At 51.3% G+C, this 24,650-nt stretch overlaps 1 protein-coding gene across 10 annotated transcripts in view; it reads right to left on the bottom strand.

The window, feature by feature from the left end:
• Positions 1-24,650, bottom strand: part of LOC137410816 (E3 ubiquitin-protein ligase Midline-1) — a 99,106-nt gene that overhangs the window by 38,163 nt on the left and 36,293 nt on the right. For all 10 annotated transcript variants that reach the window (XR_013621892.1, XR_013621893.1, XR_013621894.1 and 7 more), the window contains exon 3: positions 15,824-15,919. Coding sequence is in view for 7 of the 10 variants with exons in the window: in XM_078770363.1 (XP_078626489.1) it covers positions 15,824-15,919 (96 nt within the window). In the remaining 3 variants the exon portion in view is untranslated. The remainder of the gene's footprint in view (positions 1-15,823; positions 15,920-24,650) is intronic.

The raw sequence follows: 24,650 nt of genomic DNA, 5'->3' as shown, positions 1-24,650 counted from the left end.
AAACATGCGTTCTTGATGACCACTACCGCCCCGACAAATTTGTTGGGACGGGATTTGTTGTGCCGATTGGGCTGTCAAATCTCATGTACAGAGGAGGGAGTTTTCGTAGACGTCGCGGAATCTAAACGCGACTTGGTAATGACGGCATTGTCTCGGCCCGGCCCCACCGTGTATTGGTGGCGCATGGATGAAGGGGCTCTGGCTACGTGGACGCATATCATAGATAATGTGTGCTTGGACAGTTCAGTTCTGAGAGATTGGCTACAACTGCACCAAATTTCGATAAAAAACTTAAAGGATAATCCGCCCCATTGCACTGCGTATTATGATGCAACGGGCGAGGACGAGAATTATCGAGAGAAGGTTAAGGAAAAGCTGGGCGAGCGCACGCCCCTACACTTATCACGGATGTGGATCGGCCGTGAGGGAATAGGAATCGAGGCAGTCCTAACCTCGGAACAGCGTGCGTTGACCCAATACCCCGAAGGGACGGCCGCCCATGTTACCCTCACCACTGCCAAGGGGTGGCCGCCGGAAAGTGTAGGTTGGATGGTAGGGCGGTTACGAGAAGTTCCCCTACAAGGTTATCGGAGTAAGAAGGGCCGCTGGACTTTGAAACGGCTCCAAAATGGCGAAGGGTTCTCAATTGACTTCAAGACACAACGGAGGGATGGAGTGTTCGAAGCAGCAGAGTTGCCTCCTAAGGGCACTTATGCCATGCGAGCAGTGCTAACGGACCCGGGTGAGTCAGATTACCTCCTAGCGGAGGTGCCAGACAATTTATGGCCTAAGAGCGACAGTGAGGTTGGGCGGATGCGTGACGCCAAACCTCTAGTGATAGCTGTGCAGCCGGGGATGCGCTTGCCAAACGTAAAACAGTATAAGCTACGACCTGAGGCCGACGCAGGCATAGCACCAGTAATTCAATCCCTAGTGGAACAGAAAATTATCGTGGAAACTAACAGCCCATGTAATACACCAATTTTGCCAGTAAAGAAGCCGTCGAAGGACAAATGGAGGTTTGTACAGGATTTAAGGGAAGTGAACAAGGTGATACAGGGCATACACCCACTAGTCCCAAGTGGAGAAACCCTCATGATGTCAATCCCGCCGGACGCAACATACTTCACAGTTATCGACCTTTGTTCTGCGTTTTTCTCTGTGCCCATCGCGGCTGAGTCACAATACTTGTTCGCTTTCACCCATAGGGGGCGCCAGTATACTTGGACAGTACTACCTCAGGGGTTTTCAGATAGCCCCACTTTGTTTTCCCGGGCGCTGCACCGCGACCTGGCGGACGTGGAATTGAAGGGAGGGTCAGTGTTGTTGCAATACGTTGACGATTTGCTGATTTGCTCCCCTTCAAAGGAGGCGTGCGAAATGGATTCCATGGCCCTATTAAAGGCCTTGGCGGCCAAAGGCCACAAAGTAGGCAGACCCAAACTTCAGTTTGTGCGAAAGGTTGTAACTTATTTGGGACACGCCATTTCGCACGGAAAACGAGAATTGGATGCTGGACGGGTGACCGCTATCATGGAGCTGCCGCGTCCTCGCTACCGACGGCAGTTGCTGCGCTTTCTAGGTATGACGGGATATTGCCGCACTTGGATACTTGATTTTGCGCTGCTAGCTAAGCCACTGTACGAGGCGACCAAATCAACCGCCCCGGACGACTTGGTATGGACACCAGAATTGAGGCGATGTTTTGACGGGTTGAAAAAGGCGTTGGTCACGGCACCGTCATTGGGACTTCCGGATTATGCGAAACCATTTACCCTTTACACTCACGCCGTGGGAGGTTTCGCTCAGTCAGTATTGACACAGACCCATGGGGATAAGGAGCAGCCGGTGGCCTACTTTAGTAAAAAGTTAGACCCGGTCGAACGAGGGTTTCCGGTGTGCCTGCAGGCCGTGGCAGCGGCCAGGTACGCAGTAGAAAGAACAGCGGACATCGTTATGGGACACCCAGTAACGCTACGGGTACCGCATTGCATCACTTCGCTGTTGTTACAGCGAAGCACACAGCATTTGTCTAACACTAGATTAATGCAATATGAATCCGCACTGATCACTGCAGCCAACATCACGATCGAACGTTGCACGACACTCAACCCAGCCTCACTGATGCCCACCCCTGAGGAGGGTGACCCCCATGTGTGCGCCGACGTTGTGCAGCTAGTCTCCACGGTGCGATCGGATTTAAAGGACAATCCCTTAGAATACCCCGACTGTACATATTATGTCGATGGATCAGCTAGGCGCGCATGGGATGGCTCCCTGTTGTCCGGGTACGCCGTGTGCTCGGATAGCGAAACGGTAGAAAGCGGGCGTCTTCCACCTACATTTTCCGCACAGCAGGCGGAGCTGTGTGCCTTGACCAGAGCGTGCAGCTTGGCGGAAGGCCTTGCCGTCAACATTTACACGGATTCAGCCTACGCTCACGGCGTAGTCCACGATAAAGGGGCCATCTGGAAGATGAGAGGTTTTCTCACATCTGCCGGTTCAGTAATAAAGAATGGCGCGTTGGTGGAAGGGCTCCTCCGAAGCATTTTACTTCCCCGCGCTATCGCGGTAATTAAATGTCGTGGCCACCAAAGGGCGGACACTGACGTTGCCCGGGGCAATGCAAGGGCGGATGAGGCGGCAGGAAAGGCCGCCAACCAACAGATAGAACGCAACATGCCGATGGTGACACGAGCACAGAAGACATCCGCACAGATTGCTGACATACCGACTGTGGGACCACCCGCCACACCAACTAAGGACGATATCATAAATTTGCAGACCGCTGCACCGACGGCCGAACACGAGGACTGGCTCAAGCGAGGGGCAACACGCCTCGGGCCAGGAGAAATATGGACCCTTGAGGGGAAACCTATAGCACCCCAGGCTTTACTGCCTTGGCTGGCACGCATGGCTCATCAGAATGGTCATGTGTGCCAGAGGGGGGTGATGGGACAGATAAACTACACTTGGGCAGCGCCTGGACTGTCACGGATTGTATCCGAAGTGTGCCGATCGTGTGTGGTCTGCCAGCAACACAATAGAGGGGCGCCACCGAGACATGCACATGACGGGGGACGGCCCCCGCCTAGTGGGCCGTTCGCAACTATCGAGTTCGATTTTACAGAATTGGAACCAAGCATGTCGTTTCGCTATGTGTTGGTAATCGTAGATACGTTCACCAAATGGGTCGAAGCATACCCATGCGTCAAGTCCGATGCTCCGACAGTAGCGAAGCGCCTCGTGCGGGACTTTATGTGCAGATTTGGCATACCCCAGATAATTTCGTCAGATCAAGGGGGCCATTTCACGGCGCAGGTAGTCAAGGGCATCCTGAAGGCGTTGGGCGTTAAACAGTCCTTCCATTGCGTTTACCACCCACAGTCATCGGGACTTGTGGAACGAACGAATAAGACTTTAAAGAATAAACTAGCGAAACTTTGCGCAGACACGGGCTTGAGGTGGCCGGAGGCTCTCCCGCTTGCATTAATGAGCATCCGTTCCACCCCGGGTCGCACTACGGGCCTTTCCCCCCACGAAATATTAATGGGACGACCGATGAGCTTGCCCGTTTCAGCACCAACGGACATGTCTACCCTTGCTTTGCCAGTAATGGATGACATGCTTTTGAGATTTTGCATAGGCTTGTCCAATGTGGCACGCAGCATCCATGCTCGAGTACGAGAGGCGCTGCCTGAACCAATAGGCCACGCCATCCACGACTTCCAGGCCGGCGACTGGGTGCTCGTGAAGCACTTCACCCGCAAGGCTGCTTTGGAGCCACGGTGGAAGGGACCATTCCAGGTGCTACTATACTGGTCACACCGACGGCAGTCTTCTGTGAGGGTAAACCTTCGTGGATCCACGCCACCCATTGTAAGTTGTCCATCCCCGCACCACAAGCTACACAAGACCCCGCACCACAAGCTACACAAGACACTGCACCACAAGTTACACAAGACACCGCACCTCACATTGTCGAAGACAATGCACCGTCTAGGCCACTACAGTCTCCTAAGGGCGGCGATGACGGTCATGATGATGGGAATTCTGGGTAGCTGCTACAAACCCCCTGCCAAGGATAGGCTTCTGCGTTTTGAGCTATCAAGAAAGGATCTCCCCAAGTACCCAGGACCCGATAACTATTCAGCATTTCCCCTCCACCCCGTTAAGTATATGACGGTTCGCTGGGGAGACAAAATAGCGGTGAATTGCTGTAACCTGGAAACAGTTTTAAGTGGTTATCTGTAAGATGGGGGGAAGCTATAGTGGTACACAATAAGACACCACAGGCACGCATGATAAGAAGACCACGCCTAGTCCTGACTAAGGTTAGGAAAGTGGAAAATGGAACATACACTGGGGACATAAGTAGTCGATATGCCCCAGGGTATCGATGGGGCAAGGGCATTGAGAACACTACCCTCTTATTGCATTATACGCCCATTGACCCGGATACAACAATGATACTCGAATGCGGCATATGGCCCCCTCGCACGATAATCCCAAATGGAACTGCACCCTACTTCCGACCTAGTTGCGCCACTTACGTCATAAAAACTCCGCCTGCCCAGAAAGTAAGAAGGAAGCCAGAGGAGAACACATACTGGAAGGTCGCACGGCATATGGCCACATTGCAGAATAGGACACGGTGTTGGATGTGTATGCACCTTCCCCGCACCAGCACAGCAGGAATACCAATGGTAGTGTTACCCTTATCACTCGATGATTTGTGCTCAAAGCCACTAGACACCAAATGCCTTAGTACAACCCTGACCAGCCAAGGTTCTGACGGAACAGCGTGTAAACGAGTTTTCCAATACTCTCCCCCCATCCAGCCCCGACACTTAGAGGTACGTCCGGCGCCGGTTTGGGTTAAGCCGGCTAAGGGGGCCCTCTGCTTAGAAGGAAAGGGCCAAATAATGGTAGGCAAATCCGTGTGTATAGATACCCTCCTCGCGGACCCTAGGGAAGGGAAACACATGCTGTTAGTCAATGTTACAAGTTCGCCCTTACATAACCTCACACACCTCCAGTTGGCATGGGAAGGGAAAAACGGAACAAACGCTATCCCAGACCTTCGCTCTTGCATGACCACTCATTTAGTGGCTCCACACGGGACCATGTTTGTATGCGGGAACAAAGCTTACCCGTATTTACCTGACAATTGGGGAGGCATTTGCTATTTAGGATCGGTTTTCCCAGAGATGGAAATGCTACAACCCTTGCATCATACCCCTGCACTCATAAGGACAGGACGAAGCTCCTATTGGCACGACGACGGCACCACCACCTTACACGGCGCTGATTGGGAGAAAGCCGTTAGTTTCTTCTTCCCATGGGCTGGGACGGTCATGAGCGGTTACCGCATTGACAAGATTGCGTTAATTTTAGAAAGTGTGGCCAACGCCACCGCTACAGCACATGATGAAATGTTGGACACGGTTGTCCACCTGCGTACAATGGTTATGCAAAATAGGGTTGCGTTAGATATGCTACTGGCAGAACGAGGAGGGGTATGCGGGATAATTGAGGGTAAATGTTGTACTTTTATTCCTGACCCCTCACAGGGTGTCAGCGCTGCTATTATAAGGTTAAGGGAAAACGCTCATATATTGACAAGGGACCGCATGGATCGGGAAGCCTCACACCAATGGCTCACTGACTGGTTCAAGGGATGGACCGGCACTATAGTAAAGTGGGTATTAACCGCCTTGGCGATAGTCCTTGGAATAGTGGTTTGTTGTGTGATAGTCAAGGCTTTAGTCCTTGCGTGTGTGAGAAAGTTTACCACAGGATGGACACTGAAGACGACCACAGACAAGGCCATGGTGTTGGTCGATAAGCTGATCGTGGGTCCGGATGACACACCAGCTGTCAACTCAACTGCCAATCGCGGATCCTGGAACGATGACCTGAACGAGTCCCTGGGCCGCGACAATGAGATCTCCGCTTCCGAAGATTGTTCTTCCATTATTGATATTACTGATAATGAGGTCGATTACACATTTGCAGACCTCGAAGCATTTCAGGCTGCCAGAAGGCCGATTACTCTGGGCCCCAACACGTCGGATGCAGACGTCGACGAGTTCCTAAGGGACTCCGCTCATTTCTTCTCGATGTGTCAGGCTGTGATTACTCCGGGCCACCGACGCCGCAAGCCTACGCCACCTGAGAATAATGTTACTGATGATGTTACCGGTGATGATGGGGGCCACATGCAAGGGCCCCCGACCGATGTTTATGTTTCAATGCAAGCTTTGCCTCTTTATGTTTCACGAGCCCACCTTTATGTCTCACAAGCTCACAGCGAGTCAAACGCCACTGACCCAGTCCGGGATTTGGACCCTACTGCAACTCCAAGCCCGGACGGAGAGGAACTCGATCATGAAGATACTCTGAGTTCCGAATCTGATTGTTTTGGAGATACGCCCGTGGATAACAGCGCTGCAAGCAGCATCGCCTCGGACGATCTCGACTTTGACCCAAAGGAAGTTGCTCTCCCTCCTTTGGACCGTTTTTCTTTGTTCTATGGCCATAGGTTTGAGCCACCTGATACTGACGATGTTGTGTCTTCCCCAGATCCACAGCATGTAAGAGACCTCATGAACATGAATATCGATTGAGCGCTGACGATCTCCAAGGATTTCTCCTGGGGAAGCCTGGGCGAGCTCCAGTCGGGGGGGAGTCCGGCTGCACCTCTGTGGCCAAAGGGTGGGTCGGAGATCTCCCTGGGTGTGGACCCCGGTGGAACCAGAGGTCTTCGTTGGGGATTTGACACGCTATTTGATCTTCATGTCTCTACGGTCTCACCTCACACACCCATATACACCCGACTTACATCATACATCCATTAACACCCACTTACACCCAGACGCCCACGGATCTTCCTGCTGAGTGCGATGTGCGGTACGGGGTGCGAGACATGCTCACTGGGCGGGATCCGCGCGGTATGTTTAGTGAATTCTTTACACTGTCAGTCTCACCTCTCTTGGAGGTTTTTCCTTTACGCCATTTGTTCACCCTGCTTTTACGGCCTTACAGTGCATACTCACATACAGACGCGAATCATCCTACTGGGTACTGTGTGGTGCTTTGCGTGCGGGACATGCTCACCGGCTGCCTTCGCGTGATATGTTGAATGGCTTTTCTGATTTGATTCATTTCTGCTTTGTTTTGAAATAAAGGCCTTTGATTGGCTCATAGATAACTTTGTATCTTAGATCCAAAAGGGCGGTATGTAGGGAGCTATTATGCCCCTCCCCCTTTGTTATTATGCTGCTTTACCAATTACCAAGTATAACCAATTATATGTTCTGTTTTGCCTTAAAGCTTGGACTCTTTATAATACTTAAATCCTTTCTTGTGCTTTGAGGATGTGTAATATCCTAATAAGGAGTTCTTTCCTGTGTGCTCTTAGCCTGCGTGGGCACAATCTTTCAGTTCTCCTCTCCTGGCCTTGGCTACAGTTGTTATCTCCTCATGACTTTTCCAATATCCTGAATGTTGACACTTTTATGAGTTTCACCCTCCCTTTGTTCTTTCTCAACCAAAGTTCGATACAGAAAGTTGTAAACATGTTGCCACATATGGCTGACCATCTCCTTATCTGAGTTAACCTATGAGTGGCCTTGATGAGCTTCCTCTAAGTAACTGAACAACAGGATGGGACTATGGTGGGGGGACCAATGAGCCCATTCTGGGACCAATGAGCCCATTCTATCTCTGTATCTTGTGAGCTAACCCCACCCCTGATATTCCTTATATAAAGCAAAGTTTAATTGATTTAATTCAGAGCATCTTGCTGTACTGTTGGTCATTTCTTGTGAGTTTCAGTGCAACTTTTGCTGTCCTCAAGCTTGTGTAATCGAGTTCTAATAAATATATCCGTTGCTCCTTTCCTCTGAGTCTTCTGAGTCCCAAGTTCTAAGTTCTAATCCAACAACTGGTGGCAGCGGTGGGATTGACATCATGAGGGTTTCTCCACTTGGGACTAGTGGGTGTATGCCCTGTATCACCTTGTTCACTTCCCTTAAATCCTGTACAAACCTCCATTTGTCCTTCGACGGCTTCTTTACTGGCAAAATTGGTGTATTACATGGGCTGTTAGTTTCCACGATAATTTTCTGTTCCACTAGGGATTGAATTACTGGTGCTATGCCTGCGTCGGCCTCAGGTCGTAGCTTATACTGTTTTACGTTTGGCAAGCGCATCCCCGGCTGCACAGCTATCACTAGAGGTTTGGCGTCACGCATCCGCCCAACCTCACTGTCGCTCTTAGGCCATAAATTGTCTGGCACCTCCGCTAGGAGGTAATCTGACTCACCCGGGTCCGTTAGCACTGCTCGCATGGCATAAGTGCCCTTAGGAGGCAACTCTGCTGCTTCGAACACTCCATCCCTCTGTTGTGTCTTGAAGTCAATTGAGAACCCTTCGCCATTTTGGAGCCGTTTCAAAGTCCAGCGGCCCTTCTTACTCCGATAACCTTGTAGGGGAACTTCTCGTAACCGCCCTACCATCCAACCTACACTTTCCGGCGGCCACCCCTTGGCAGTGGTGAGGGTAACATGGGCGGCCGTCCCTTCGGGGTATTGGGTCAACGCACGCTGTTCCGAGGTTAGGACTGCCTCGATTCCTATTCCCTCACGGCCGATCCACATCCGTGATAAGTGTAGGGGCGTGCGCTCGCCCAGCTTTTCCTTAACCTTCTCTCGATAATTCTCGTCCTCGCCCGTTGCATCATAATACGCAGTGCAATGGGGCGGATTATCCTTTAAGTTTTTTATCGAAATTTGGTGCAGTTGTAGCCAATCTCTCAGAACTGAACTGTCCAAGCACACATTATCTATGATATGCGTCCACGTAGCCAGAGCCCCTTCATCCATGCGCCACCAATACACGGTGGGGCCGGGCCGAGACAATGCCGTCATTACCAAGTCGCGTTTAGATTCCGCGACGTCTACGAAAACTCCCTCCTCTGTACATGAGATTTGACAGCCCAATCGGCACAACAAATCCCGTCCCAACAAATTTGTCGGGGCGGTAGTGGTCATCAAGAACGCATGTTTAGCCTCCAGTGGGCCGCATGTTACTCGCACTTCCTCCGAAATAGGAAGCGCTTGGGGTAAACCCGAAACACCCAGTATTTGAACGTTCCTCGCTGTGGGGCGCAAAGAGGGCAATTGCCCCTTGTTAATTGTACTGCGAGTCGCGCCCGTATCGACGAGAAATTCTAATTGTTTTCCCTCCACGTCCATCGTCAAGGTCGGTTCCTCTGCCGGTGTCATGGTCAAAAGAGGACACTCCTTGGGCGACTCGCCAGCGTCCCGTCAATAGGCCCCTCTATTGTATTGGGGCGGAAACCCCTTACGAGCACTTGGGCAATTACTTCTCCAGTGTCCCATTTGCTTGCAATAAAAGCACGGTTCCTGCGGAACCGGTGGTGCGGAGGGCATAGGTCGTCCCCCTGCAGCTCCCCTTCCGCCCATCCGGCGTTCTGGTGGTCCCCACTGTGACTGGTTTACTGGTTGCCATTGCGGCGGACCCCGAGGCGGGGCCCAGTTCCCCCTTGGTCCATTCTGCATCCCACTATTGGGGGGTGGTCCAGGGGTTTGGAGAAGGGGTCTTGGTGGGTACCAATTTTGGGGAGGGGGCCCTTGCGCCGTCCAAGTTTGAGGGTTTTGAGGAGGAGGGGGAAGAGGGGGTGGTATTGTCCATTGTCGTTTTGTCTCGTCCATATTAATTAGTCCAAAGTCTTCCTCAGTACAACCGTCGCAGTTTTCATTTTCGTGGTGGATCCACTCTCCATTGGGGAATTGGCCCTTATAGAAAGGAGGCCAACAACTCCTCCTATGTTCCTCGGGACCTCGGACAGGCCCCCACTTCTGGCACTGTTCGCGTATGTAGTTCTGACTCTGATCCCCCTTTTTATTTTGATTAAATTGAGCCCGTTTCTCCTGGACAAACATTTGCAATATTTCCTCCTTAATATCCTTCTTCTCCTCTAGGGAGGAGCCCGGGCATTGTTCCAGTTTGTCGCATAATTCGTTGGTTGTCATTCCCTTCCAGCCGAAGAGGACGGACTGTACCTGTTTCTTTAATGCCGGCCGAAGCCCCTCGATTAGATATTGATTTACCAATGGTTGGGGTAGCCCTCCCAGCTGCATCGGACCCAGTCCTCCCCAGCGTGCGATGGCCTTTTCCAACCTTTCCCGGTAATCCCCAATTGATTCTCCTGCCTTTTGTTTTATGGCCCCAATTTTTCCCCAATCCGGACCACCTGCTGGCAACAGCGCCTGCTCAATAGCCTCTAGCAACCGGACCTTCAGTGCCTCCCATTGCACTGGTGTTATCTGGGGGTTTGCCCCCACCGCCCTTGGGTCGTCCACCGGCCACTGTGCTCTGTGTCTAGCCCTATCCCATACCTTGGGTGGGAGCACGGATACTCCCATATGAGTTATGTCTCGATAGTCGCACTCGCCATCTAAAACCCAATTCGACATGGTTGGCACTATCTGCCGTGGGTCCTCAATAAGCAAATGTTGGATCCTTTCCCGCATTACCGTTAAAGAGGATTCTTTCCATGGTACCCTTTCTCGAACCCCCTGTCCTTGAGCGTTAACTCCAATAACTTGTACGGGGCACAACGTTTCCCTTCCCATTATTTCCTGACATTCCGATGGGGTAGTTTGTGAGGTCTGCTTCCCATTACAGCCTGCCAGCAAGGGGTATAACCCATCCTGCCCTATCGGTGGCGGGAACCCTGCGGTGTCGGTCCCGTCGTCTATCCCGTTAGCCCCGAGTTGGGCAAACGGACTTCCCTTGCTCGGGTGATTCTGGGGTATCTGGGGCGCGATGGTAGCGGGGTTATAGGGAGGTGGTGGCGGGAGCGCAGAAAGGATAGGTGGTGCCTGAAACCCCGGGCAGAGCTTAGGTCTGGGGCTGGGGAGGGTAGATTGGTCACTGCCTCCCCTACCGCGGGGGCTGGTTTTTCAACGAGCGACATCAGTCGCGCGTTGGCCTGCTTTTCTATTTCCTTAAGCGCTTCATCCTGCACTTTATTCGCCTGTTTCCTCAGACCCTTGAGTTTTGTTACCTCACCAGCCAGGCTAGCCTGTTTCGACTTTGCGTGTCGCTTCATCGCTTCTTCCTTCCACCAGCCAAAGACTTTCCAATAGTCGGGCGGGAAGTGTTTCGTGGCCTGTTCAAACTTTTCTAATGTCTCATACAACACGTCCAATTTTTCCAGCGCAAAAGACCCTCCTTCGGGCCACGATTCTCGTGGCTTCGGGCCACGACACATTCTAATCTAATTACACATTTAATCTAATTACACATTCGGGCCACGGCCTAGTGTCAATATATATTGACAAGACATCTATATATATATATATATATATTGTTGCGTTTTTTGTAAATAAAGGCAACCCCCCTATAGTTAGTTGCACCACAACATGTAGCCTCGCTTATGCTTGTCACATTTGGCTCGGCGGCCGTAGGGTCTAAAAAATCTACGGCCACTAGCAATTATAGGGCGGCCGCAGTATTTCCACGGTCACACAATGTAGCAGTCACATATGTTTTTATTTTTCGGGTAGCCGCACGGGGTATTTAGAAATTGTGGAGACCGAAAACGTGGGGGTGCCGTACGGTCTTTGATTTGATGTTGCACGGTGACCTTAGGGCGTCCCTGCGGCGGCCATAGAATTTTCAAGGCAGATGCAAGGTAGCCTCAAGGTGCCCGCAAGGCGACCGCAGGGGGGCCCTAAGGCGAACGTGCGGCCAGACGGACGGTAACGAGTGGGTATATATACCAGTTCTTTTTCATATGTATAACAGCACTTACAGTTGTCATGGCTACGGCTTGTCGAATTGCTACGGCCAACCTCGAAATGAAAAAAGTTATAACTCCACGCTATAATTCCACGGCGACCCCTACGGCCTGTAAAAGATAGCCATACGCCCTAGGGCCACCCTGAGGCCACCTCAGAAACTCTGCGGCCGCCGCACGTTTCTGTCAATTTAGGGGGGGTACGGCCGCCGTATCCTAGCCGTAGAGCAAATGTGACTGAGGAGTTAGTTAGTTATTTCTTATTAAATGTGAAGTATAGTCTCCTTCCCAGTGTTAGTATGCGTTGAGGCAGGTAGAGAAAGGGTAGGCCTCATTGAAGCCTGGAATGCCATATCATGGGCCTAGGACAAGTCTAGCAGGCCCGAGGGAGGAGCTGGAGTGCGGGACTGGTAAGCAGCGAACAGCCAATGGGAGCTAAAGGGAGTGGCCAATAACGGCGGCCATTGGGAGCTAAAGGGAGTGGTCAATAACGGTGGCCAATGAGAGCTAAAAGGGAGTGACTAATAAGGGGCTGTCGTGACACGTGACCCCCGGCGGCCAGTGGAGGCCCGTGGAACATTCTAGTGGGGCTCCGAGGGTTATAAAACCCGGCCCGGACCCCCAAACTCTCTCTCTGGATTCGCACTCTGAACGCGCTCTCTGCCCTGACGACCTCTGCCTGGACTCCCTGCATGTGCGCTTTGCCTCGCTGACTTCTGGATACGCTCCTCGGATTCCCGTTACGTGCACGACTGTGATCGACGTCCCTGCCGCGACCATCCTTGGGGGGGAATCGCCAAACGAGCCGTCCAGGCGAACTGCACCAAGCGGCCGCGCTTTGTGCGTGTTCCCCTCTTCCTCCCCTTCCCCGAACGAGTCTGAGGGCCCTTGTCCGGGAACGTAAGTAGGGCTGTTAAGGTTCTCCACTGTGTCCCTTTTTCTATGATTATTGTACATTTGTGAATAAATCCTGTGGTTTGTTTCCAACCTGGCCGTCTTCGTCCTTTCACCATTGGCCTAGCATTGCACAAGTTAAAACCGCTTGATCAGGTTCATAGTGCTAACGGCACGAGTTACGCAAAGCACAACCGCACGGGCGTCAAAGACCAGCGTGACACGTGCGAGGTTCAGCCCCCGTTCTCTCAGCTGCGTGGGTCGAAGGTACTCGGGTTGTGACCGTTAACCCTTCCACGCGTTAGCTGCGGGCTCGGCAGCTGGAATTGCCCAGCAATCCGTCCACCACGAGTATAGCGTGAGGGGCGGCCTCGTGGACTCGAAGCTCGAGGGGGAGCAGGGCTTAACCCACCCCCCCCCCCTCAGTACGTCGACGAGCTCGAGATCTGCAACAATATATATATATATATACTAGCAGAAGTACCCGGCATTGCCGGGCGGGGGGAGGAGGAGGGGAGGGGGAAGAGGAGGGGGAGGGGAATGGGGGGGGAGGGGGGGAGGGGGAAGGGGGGGAGGAGGAGGAGGAGGGGGAAGAGGAGGGGAGGGGAACGAGGGGAGGGGGAGGGGGAGGAGGAGGGGGGGAGGGGGAGGGGGAAGGGGGGAGGGGGGAGAGGGGGGAGGGAGGGGGAGGGGGAGGGGGAGGGGAGGGTGGAGGGGAGGGGAGGGGGGGTGTGGGGGTGCCCGGGGGAAGAAGGGCCCCTCCCCCCCTCCCCCTTCACCTCCCCCCTCCTTTCCCCCCCCCCTCCCCCCCTCCCCCCTCCCCCCCCCTGTTCCCCTCCCCTCCTCTTCCCCCTTCCCCTCCTCCTCCTCCCCCTTAACACCAGGGGGGTTGACTCAGCCTGTCATCCTACCGAGGTCGGCAAATTGAGTACCAGTTCACTGGTAATTCCCTGTGTGCCGCAAGAGGCGCCTAACAGGGTTGGCGGCACGAACCCGGAAGTCGGAACTCATTGTCGTCAAATAAATGTAGCATGTATGTTTCACTCTCTGTCACATGCCGTTGGTCCCATGTCAATCGGACGAAGTTGAAAAATTTACATTACGAAGTTTCTCTGGGACGTACTGATTCCGAAAAATGAAGTTGAAAAATTAACGTTCCGAAATACGCTAATTACGCTAACAGAAGCGCTGGCGCTGCGAAGCGCTAGAGGGAGTGCTGCGCTCCCTCCCTTCGATTCCCTCCCTCTTCTGCTCGCGCTTCTGCGCTAACACGCTAATTTTAAAACCCGAAGTTTTTTAAAATTTAAGGTGTGCTGTAGTTGCTCTGAGACGTACTGATTCCGAATATGCCTTTGGTTTTTCTCTGCGATGAGTAGTTCTCGAGTTATAAGAGGACAAACAAACATACTTTACTGCTTTATATACATAGAAGTTGGTACGATTCGGCCAAGGAATCCCAGAGATAATTGCAATTAAGTGAGCCATGACGTCACGGAACGAGCCGCCGGTAATCTATCTATAATTCCATTAATCTCTGTGTGTATGTGTGTATGTCTGTGTGTGTGTATGCGACCGCTCTTTCTCGACAACTACCGGTCCGATATACTTGAAACTTGCCAGGTATATTGCTGGGGACCCGAGGATGTGCCTTTTCAAGGTTTGAAATTAATCGGACAAGTACTTACCGAGCTATGGCGATTTAGCCGTTCGCCGTTCGCTTTGGCGTTGCGAATGGACCAAACCATTTCATGTAAATAGAGGGGGGGGGGTTCTGTGGTCGTTGCGAATGGACCAAACCATTTCATGTAAATAGAGGGGGGGGATTGTCACTGTACTCGCAAGCCGTTCGCCGTTCGCTTTGGCGTTGCGAATGGACCAAACCATTTCATGTAAATAGAGGGGGGGGGATATAATTTTAGATATATATATAGTACGGGCATGCCCTAGTATATTATAATTTATGGTAATCTATGCAGCACGACATGGTCATCACGGAAAACAAGGCGCCTTTGCCGGCGCAAAACGGCTCTCCCAGGGTCAAACTCGGTATCGTTGTAAGCGCACGGTTCAGCCCTTCAAGAAAAAGTTTATTTTGTAAAAATCGAACCACGCGTTAAAAAGATATGACTGGGTTTGTTCGCCGGCACGTCGGCGCTCGAATCGGCTCGCGATAAAATCCAACACGTCCTTTGTCTGGGTCGTCTGAACCAACCACGGGGCCTAGAAGACTGGGACTGGTCTCAAAAGTTAGGTCTCGATCATATCTCGTAATGTTGGAAGCTGCACGTCTCTGTGATAATCTTGTGGACCATGACAAGAGATCGTGCGAGTCGCTCGCAACGGCTTCAAGCACTTCCGCATTCGACCATTTCATGAACGCCATACGCCCCGCCCATCAAAGCGCGTACGTATTAAACAAACATACAGTGGCCCATGTGTCGTCATTTGCGCATGCGCCAAAGTCTTTGCAGGAACATGAAGCATCGGAACAGCGCATTTGCGCATGCGCAAGAGTGAGAACCGCCTGTGCACCATTACGCTAACAGAAGCGCTGGTGCTGCGAAGCGCTAGAGGGAGCGCTGCGCTCCCTCCCTTCGATTCCCTCCCTCTTCTGCTAGCGCTTCTGCGCTAATACGCTAATTTTAAAACCCGAAGTTTTTTTAAATTTAAGGTATGCTGTAGTTGCTCTGAGACGTACTGATTCCGAATATGCCTTTGGTTTTTCTCTGTGATGAGTAGTTCTCGAGTTATAAGAGGACAAACAAACAAACATACTTTACTGCTATATATATATATATATATATATATATATATATATATATATATATATATATATATATATATATATATATATATATATATATATATATATATATATATATATATATATATGCCTAACCCTCACCGTAACCACACTTATCAATGAGCATAGTTAAGCAACAACTACAAAGCACTTCAAGAAGAGGACTTTCACATCTCTATTCTGTAGGAATGGAAAAAAATTAACCTTCCTGGTGCTGGAATAAAATGGTCCTGCGCTTAGGTAGTAGGATGGCAAGTGTGGAAATAGGCAGGGGTGGCCTTTGTGCTTCTTACCTGTGTGTCAATCACTTCCTTCTGCAGCTGATGGAGTTGGGACTGAACGTGCTGCTTTGAATTTGATACTTGAGGACAGTTTGCACTCAAAATGCCCTGCACAGAATAAAGAAGGTAAAGTGCAGAAGAATTGTGCACCTTTATTGTGAAACAATAAGATAATGGGCATGCTACAATCACCTATAACACGCTACTCCGGCAGTCTCACAGATGGACGACTGCATAAGCTGCCATAATTAGAGCGATATGTAGGGTTATCAAAAATATACATAATAAGGACACTCCCAATATTGATGCTTTAATATACTTAAATACCAGGAGAAGTACCCAGTGTTGCCGGGAAATTCCAGGTCACTCTCCCATCCCTTCCCCTCCTTTATCCCACTCCTTCCCCTGCCCTATCCCACTCCTACCCCTCCCTCCTCCAACCTCACCCCTCCCTCCTCTAACTCCACCCCCTTCCTCCTCCCACCCAATCACCTGCCTCCGCCCACCAGACTCGCACCTCTTCCCCGCGACAGGCAGTGGTTCATGTGTTTACCTATACTGCACATATAAGGATCTGTCTCCTTCACATGTAGATATATGGATAGATGACTGCACCTGAGGTGCTGTTTTGTCATGGTCTACACCAATCATAATACAAACAATTATTTTGCACAAATGTATTTGTAATATACGTGATATTACATTTTATAAACAAATGAAGTTGGAGACTTAAGTTGGGAAAAAAAAAAAATTCAAATATTTTAAAAAACAATACCCTGAGGACGTACACACGAGAGAGATAGGTGCATGCCAGAAGTTTGGTAAGATGTCACAAAAGTTTGAGGGAGTAGTTCAGTGACATCGAGACTGCACAGATATATACAGATACTCGTACATACAGGGTGAATCAAAAGTAGCGCGCGTGCCCGATTTCTGGGCACAAATTCTGGGCCCGATTTCTGGGCCCGCGCCAGAATAATTATCACCCGAATAAATGGTTAGATAAACATGTCATTCATTTATTTCTACCTTTTTGTACACTGTAATACAAATGGCAAACAATCAACCAACAGAAATATATATATATATATATATATATATATATATATATATATATATATATATATATATATTGTTGCGAATATGGAATTTGGCCTCCATATCCGCTTGTAAATATTCCCCTATTTTCTCCAATACTCCCCAACTTTCCCCAATCCCCCATTCCCTAGTCCCATTGCATGTAAATAACAATCAGTAGAGCCGACCTTCCCCTTATTCCCCCATTAAATGTCGTGCCCAGGTCCACCGCACCACACGTAGACAACTTTCGGACATCTTCCTAGTTATTCTTAATCTATGTCAGTTAAGGCCTCGTCTCCATTAATTATGACTCTTCGTTGCACCAGAATGTGATTATATGGCATCAGTAGTGAGTTTAGGACCTTTCCCATACCTCCTTCCATCTTCTTCCCCAACAATTACAACAACAACAGAGGAGATGGCGGCGGAGCGGGGGAGGATGCGTCCTCACACCGGCTCGATTAGCGCCATAGACCATGCGCTCCACGGGGTTACCACGAAGGGGCTCCTTGTCAGCTCCTCGTCAAGGGCGGAGCCTGGTAAACCCCCCGCACGCACCCAATGAGAAGCAACGTGCCGATTCCACGAGGCGGAGCTAACGAGCCGAGGGCGTGTCACTCCCCGCCGGATATACGCGGCCACGCGCCGGATGTGACGAGAGATGCGCCCCCAGCTTGAGCAGACAAGACGCCATCCGAGCGCTACGACCTCCCCGCATCTCTGGACCGGACCGAGTCGATTCTGACCTTTGAGCCCAGGTGCACCTGGAGCCATCGCTACCCGCCTGTCCTTTCCATCAATCCCCGTGTGAGTCAGCTTTGTCCCGTTTATCTGTCGTCTGTTGGGAATAATATAAGATTGTGTCTAAGTGCTTGTCTTTCTATGCTGTCCCTCTTGTAGTTGTAATCTAACCTTCCGCCTTAATATAACCTCCTCCGGAGGTCTTGAGAACTGAACCCCTGGTGTCGTATTGTGTTATTGTAATCCAGCCGGGTGTCTTCTTTTTCTTATTGAGCCAGCATCGCGCGACTTCGTCAACGTCGAGTATAGTCGGGTAATTTGTGCGGACACGACGGCCATTCCGCTCGGCCCACTTTAACATCAAAGTCGTGTCTGTAACAATTGGTGTCGAGGAGTGGAATTCGAACCCGGGACTAAAGTAGTTAGGCCCAAATTTTGGGAGGGAAAATCGAGCCGGAGCGCGTACGGCGCTCGACCGAATCGATTCGGAGCGCGGTCCCGCGGTTACTGCGCTCGACGAAATTATAACGGAAAAAAAAAAAAAATTTGGATTTGTTTTACGAAACTCGAATTTTGCAAGTCGCGCTATGGCGGATCAAGACGGCTGGGGTCCGGTAGGGGAGAGTGAAGCAGGGTCGGTCCAGGACCAAATTGAGGGACATGAGGAGAGCGAAGCAGTGAGGGCGGCAGGTTCGCAAAATAGCGCCGTCACGCACGAAGTAGCGGGCGCGCAAAATGGCGCGCTCGCTCACGTGGTTGAAGGGTCCCAAAATAGCGGCGCCGCGGAGGGCGAGCCTGCGGTGGCGGCTGGGGACGCTGGGCAAACCGGGTTTGACCTCAGATTATTCTTGACCCAACTGAATGCAAAAATGGATAGGATGGAGGGCCAAATGAGGGTTGATAGTGGGCGATTAGAGGGCCAAATGAGATGTACCGGTGAGGGATTAGAAAAGAAATTTGAGGAGTTAGACAACGGGATAAAAGAAGTAAAGAATGGGTTAACGGGGGTAGAAAACAGAATGGCCGCTCAAGAGAATCAGATAGAGGGAGTGAAACATGGGTTAACGGGGGTAGAAAACAGAATGGCCGCTCAAGAGAATCAAATAGAGGGAGTGAAAAATGGGTTAGAGGGGTTAGAAAACAGTATGGAAGGCAAATTGAGGGACATGAGGGACCAAGCGGAAAGGGAAGTTAAACAAATGGAGCAGCAGATAGAGGGGGTCAGAATGGGGGTAGAAACCAAACTGGATGCTCACAGGGAGGAAATGGAGCAGATGAGGGTGGCATCTGGGCAGGAGATGCAAGTGATGGGAGAAGAGATCAGAAGAGGAGTGAGTGAGGAGGTCGGAGGAGTGCGCGAGGAGGTGAGGCACTGTGAGGAGCACATGGAAAAGGAGGTGAGAAAGGGGACTGTAAAGTTACAAGGGGGCATAGAGGACCTGACGCAGGAGGTGGAGCAGCTGACGGTGGGACAGACGGAGTTAGTGGAGCAGGTTCAAAGGAACACTGCGGTATTAGGAGGGTTAAAAGCGACACAAAACGACATAAAAAACGACTTGATAGCGACAAAGAGGGAATGTCAGATGGTACATGAGGGACTGACAACGAGGTTGGACGAGGTGATAGAGGTAATGGAGACGAAGGACCGGCAGGTGAGGACGCACCTGGAAACGGTCAAGGTAGCCTTAGAGGATGAGCTTGAGGAGACGTACCGGGGAATAAAAGAGGTGAAGCACAAATTAGAAGAAGTGGAAGAAGGGATGAGCGAAATTAAGAAGCGACGGAGAGGGGATAAGAAAGAGATAAAAGAGGAGATAAAAGAATTGGTCCAAAGTCTGTGTTTGGATCGTGATGATGTGCTCATTAACCGGATGAGGGATTCGCAGGTGATGGAGGAGAAGCGAAGAGGAAGAGGACCCGGTGTAAGTGGTGACCAATATGGTCGTGCGTATGATGCGCCAGGGGATTTAAGAAGCTTGGGGGTCGAGATAGACCCGGGTGTTCGTGAGAGGCCGTGGGTGAAGTGTGCGACAGGTCTGGTGTGCGAAAGAGGAGGTGTGCGAGGCAGTCCGACTCTGGGGTGTGTGAGGAAAAAGTGCGTGCCAAGGAGTGAGTGTGCTGGCGAGAGTGAGTCGGTCGTAGCGTGTGTGCGAGGGAGCACATGGGAGCGCGGTGTGGTGGGTGTTACAGAGGGTGTGACGGGAGAGTGTGCACAGGAGTGTGCGCGAGAAAGGTGTGTGACGGACAGGTGCATGAGGAAAGAGTGCGCTGTCAGAAGTAAGGAAGAGTGTCCACCTGTGGTGAGTGTTACAGAGGGTGTAACGGGAGAGTGTGCGCGAGAAAGGTGTGTAACGGACAGGTGCATGGGGAGAGAGTGCGCTGTCAAAGGCAAGGAAGAATGCATGCCTGTGGTGAGTGTTACAGAGGGTGTGACGGGAGAGTGTGCGCGAGGAAGGTGTGTAACGGACAGGTGCATGGGGAAAGAGTGCGCTGTCAAGAGTAAGGGTGAGTGCGCTGTCAGGAATGGAGGTGGAAGTAGTGAGAGTGACATGGAGCGTGAGTTAGTTGTGACAGGTGAGCGAGGATGTACACCTGGGATGGAAGGATGCACACCTGGAATGGTAGAGCGTGAGTGGGAATGCACGCTGGAGTTGGTGGTGAGGCACGTGGTTGGGTGTGCGAATGAGGGCACACCTGTGATTGTCACAGAGGAGGTGACCGAGGAGGGGGCGCGAAGCGGTGTATTGGTGAGGTGTGCGAGCAACGAATGTGTGCCAAAGTGTTCGGTGGTCAGGTGTGTGACCAAGGCTGTGAGTGGAATGGGTGTACCTGGGTGTGTAAGGAAGGGTACGAGGAGCATGGGCACAGCTGGATGTGTGAGCAAGGAACGGGCTGCGGGGTGTAAGCGTCCAGGTGAAGCATCGACGTTACACGGGTTAGAGGTTAGAGCGACTGTTAGCCGAAGCAGGCCCTCGGTGCGTGCCGGGCCTCGCTTTGAACGGCCGCGTCCAGGCTCCACTAGGCGGAGCTGGCAGCCCGATAGGAAGGGTCGTCATGGCGACCACTTTTTGTGGAGGCATTCCGGCAGGTCGAGATCGGGACATTGGATGGCTCCACGCCGAGGTGATGCGTGGGATCTCGGCCCGGGTAAGCCCCCGTCCCTGTCCCGAATGCCGGACGCATCCAGCCGCAGGCACAAAACAACCAGCATTCATTGTTTGGCTTTACGAAGCCGGGCTTTGGACGGGAATTGGCGCACCGAGAGGTATTAGTGAGTAGACTGGGTGATGAGGTTAGTGTTTTGGCCCCAAAATTGGAGAAAAACAAAATTTGATGATTGGCAGTAGTGATTGGCAGATGATGGGCAGTGATTGGCAAATTTTTGATTTATTGAAATTTGATGTGCAAAATTAGTAGTGAGAGACCCCCGATGTGGTGGGATGGCAAATCCACCATCCTTCCCACGGGGGGCAAAGGAGCAATAGCTTATGGGGTGTATGGCAGTGAAAACTAGCCCGGGTGGGTTAGGTTATATTGATAGGGCCCTAGAAGATGACATTAGGTAACGTTAAGATTAGTTAGTGACTGATACCTGTAGTGGGGACGCAGGTAGATTAGTATGGATGATAATGACGAGGGAGCGCAATAGTTTAAAGGGACGACTGGGAAGCGCAAGTTTCAGAAGGGAGTAGTTAGCTGAGATGATGCCGTGTGTGTGTGAGGATGGAACAGGTGTGATTGCACAGGTGTGCAATTGGACAGGTGTGTGGAGCAGTGTATGAGTAGTGAGTGTGTGGATCAGCGCGAATGCGCTTGGGGAGAGAAGGGTGCAGGTGGCACCAAGTGTGAGAGCACAGGTGTGCAAGTACAGGTGTGTGGAGAGAGTTGGAGTAAGTGGTACGGAGTGGTGTGCATGGTGCGAAGGTGTGGATGGGGGAAGAGTGGACCCCTTTCACGAATACCCGGGGCGGGTAGTGTAAGTGTTAGGTAGAGGGTATAGGTAAGTTGTGGTTGGATATTGGCATTTGTGGTGCGGTTGCAGAATGGTGTTGTGAATGGGTGCATTAGTGTTGTGGAAATGGCGGGGCGTGTAGCCTGTTAGTGTGTGTAGTTGGTTGGGCACTCCACCACTGTGAGGATGTCGGCCAGGTGAGGCCGCAGGTGGGCTCTGGGAGCCGGTAGAGTTGTGGATGGGGCCCGAGGATCCGGAGGATGGACCCGGGTAGCCCAGTGCCAGAGAGGGCACCGAGTGGGGAGAGTGCCAGAGGGCCTTCCCCTGGTAGTTAGGTTAGGGTAAGGAGCAGGTAAGCTCGGAGGCAACTGCAGTGGTGGAGGTGTGCAGGTGGGTAGACCCACTGGGAGAGGTACACGCCGCAGCCCAGAAATTGTGCGAGGGCACCGGGAGATGAATCGGGGGAGTGAGACCCCAAATTGAAAAGCACCACAGGTTGGCCAATGGGAATTGGTTTTTAGAACCCATAGAGTAAGAGGGCCAATGGTTTGGCCGGAGAAAGACCCCGGGTAGTGTAAAGTTGTTAAAGTCATTTAGGAAATAGTTAGGATTGAAGAACCTGTCGCACCATACGCAGCCACTTACCTGAGGTGATGATAATGACTCCACACCTGTGTTTTCTTTGTTTGTGTTGCAGAAATGAGAATTGCTGTGAGGATTTGTGAGACGCATCACGACGTGGATGAGACATTGGGGTGATTCCATCTCTCCCTCCCTAGGAGGGACTGATGATGAATTGGTAATGGCAAATTTTGATGTTGAGTTGAAAATGGCAAATTTTGAGGAGAGTTGAAAATGGCAAATTTGATTGGTTAGGAGGGAGAGAAGACGAATTTGGTTTATGGGAGGAACGGGGAAGACAGTAGGGATGTTTGTTGATTTGTAAAGTAGATGTTTATGGGTAGTGTTGTGTGGTGTGGATACAGTAAGGGGTAAGGGAGGGGCCATGTAGGTTACCTGGTGGGGGGGGGGGGCGTACGATAGGAACGTACCTGTCTCACCTGGTTCCCATGTGCCCCCAGTGTGCATCACCTTACATTGCGTGCACTTTTGCGCCCTTACCACCTTACTCACTTGTTTCTTCTTTTGTCTCCCACCTCCGAGGATCTGGCTTTGGGGTAGAGAGAGAGGAGAGAGAGGTGCTGGCTGCGCAGTTGTGGGCCTGCACTTTCGCTGTTTGCTGCCGGGATCGATACACCATATGGACCGCAATGTTTGTGGCCACCCACAATGGACCGCAGTTCGTTTGCGGCCAAGCACCCCCCGGGGATGGACCTATGGATCAACGTGGCACCTATGCCATACAGGTGAACCACTAATAGTTAACACCACCAAGTGCACCACAAGAAGAGCAAGAGACACCTGCAGGGTTAGGGGTTGTCGAATTTATTTTTATTCCAATGAACAATGGTGACTGCACCGATTGGTGGTGGGGTGGTGCTGTTGATGCTCGGGAAGGGTGCTCTGCACGTTATTAAAGGCCGTCGGCCACAGAGCACTCGTGGGTTGGTGTATCGATGTTGGCAAGCGCGCTCTCTCTATGCATAACATCTGCATGTGTTCCTCCAAAAACAGGTCCTGGATCGTAGTGTAAATAGCAGCGTAGTCTTGTAAATAATGCTCCCTACCGGCTGTATGTTTAGTTTGAGAATTCTTTCCGGATTCGGTTATCCTGTGGGTGTGTTTCTGTGAGGAGAAGGGTGCAACGTCGCAGGGGGACATATTTACTCATTTGTGAATATCTGTAAAACTGTCGCACTCAGGGTAGAGTTAATAGTAGAGGGAACTACATTGCATGCCACACTAAAGTAGGTAAAAATTTATCGGGTCGGGACGCCCCGAGGGTAGAGAAGGGTGCAATGTTGCGAATATGGAATTTGGCCTCCATATCCGCTTGTAAATATTCCCCTATTTTCTCCAATACTCCCCAACTTTCCCCAATCCCCCATTCCCTAGTCCCATTGCATGTAAATAACAATCAGTAGAGCCGACCTTCCCCTTATTCCCCCATTAAATGTCGTGCCCAGGTCCACCGCACCACACGTAGACAACTTTCGGACATCTTCCTAGTTATTCTTAATCTATGTCAGTTAAGGCCTCGTCTCCATTAATTATGACTCTTCGTTGCACCAGAATGTGATTATATGGCATCAGTAGTGAGTTTAGGACCTTTCCCATACCTCCTTCCATCTTCTTCCCCAACAATTACAACAACAACAGAGGAGATGGCGGCGGAGCGGGGGAGGATGCGTCCTCACACCGGCTCGATTAGCGCCATAGACCATGCGCTCCACGGGGTTACCACGAAGGGGCTCCTTGTCAGCTCCTCGTCAAGGGCGGAGCCTGGTAAACCCCCCGCACGCACCCAATGAGAAGCAACGTGCCGATTCCACGAGGCGGAGCTAACGAGCCGAGGGCGTGTCACTCCCCGCCGGATATACGCGGCCACGCGCCGGATGTGACGAGAGATGCGCCCCCAGCTTGAGCAGACAAGACGCCATCCGAGCGCTGCGACCTCCCCGCATATCTGGACCGGACCGAGTCGATTCTGACCTTTGAGCCCAGGTGCACCTGGAGCCATCGCTACCCGCCTGTCCTTTCCATCAATCCCCGTGTGAGTCAGCTTTGTCCCGTTTATCTGTCGTCTGTTGGGAATAATATAAGATTGTGTCTAAGTGCTTGTCTTTCTATGCTGTCCCTCTTGTAGTTGTAATCTAACCTTCCGCCTTAATATAACCTCCTCCGGAGGTCTTGAGAACTGAACCCCTGGTGTCGTATTGTGTTATTGTAATCCAGCCGGGTGTCTTCTTTTTCTTATTGAGCCAGCATCGCGCGACTTCGTCAACGTCGAGTATAGTCGGGTAATTTGTGCGGACACGACGGCCATTCCGCTCGGCCCACTTTAACATCAAAGTCGTGTCTGTAACAATATATATATATATATATATATATATATACTCAGAGGCAAAAGTTATTGTGACATGGAATTTTTTCATTGGTAATCTT

Source organism: Myxine glutinosa, chromosome 1 (assembly GCF_964187855.1).
Source record: "Myxine glutinosa chromosome 1, kmMyxGlut1.1, whole genome shotgun sequence".
Lineage (NCBI taxonomy): Eukaryota > Metazoa > Chordata > Myxini > Myxiniformes > Myxinidae > Myxine > Myxine glutinosa.
The sequence above is the reverse complement of the archived record's forward strand: the minus strand, read 5'-3'. Positions and strand labels throughout refer to the sequence as shown.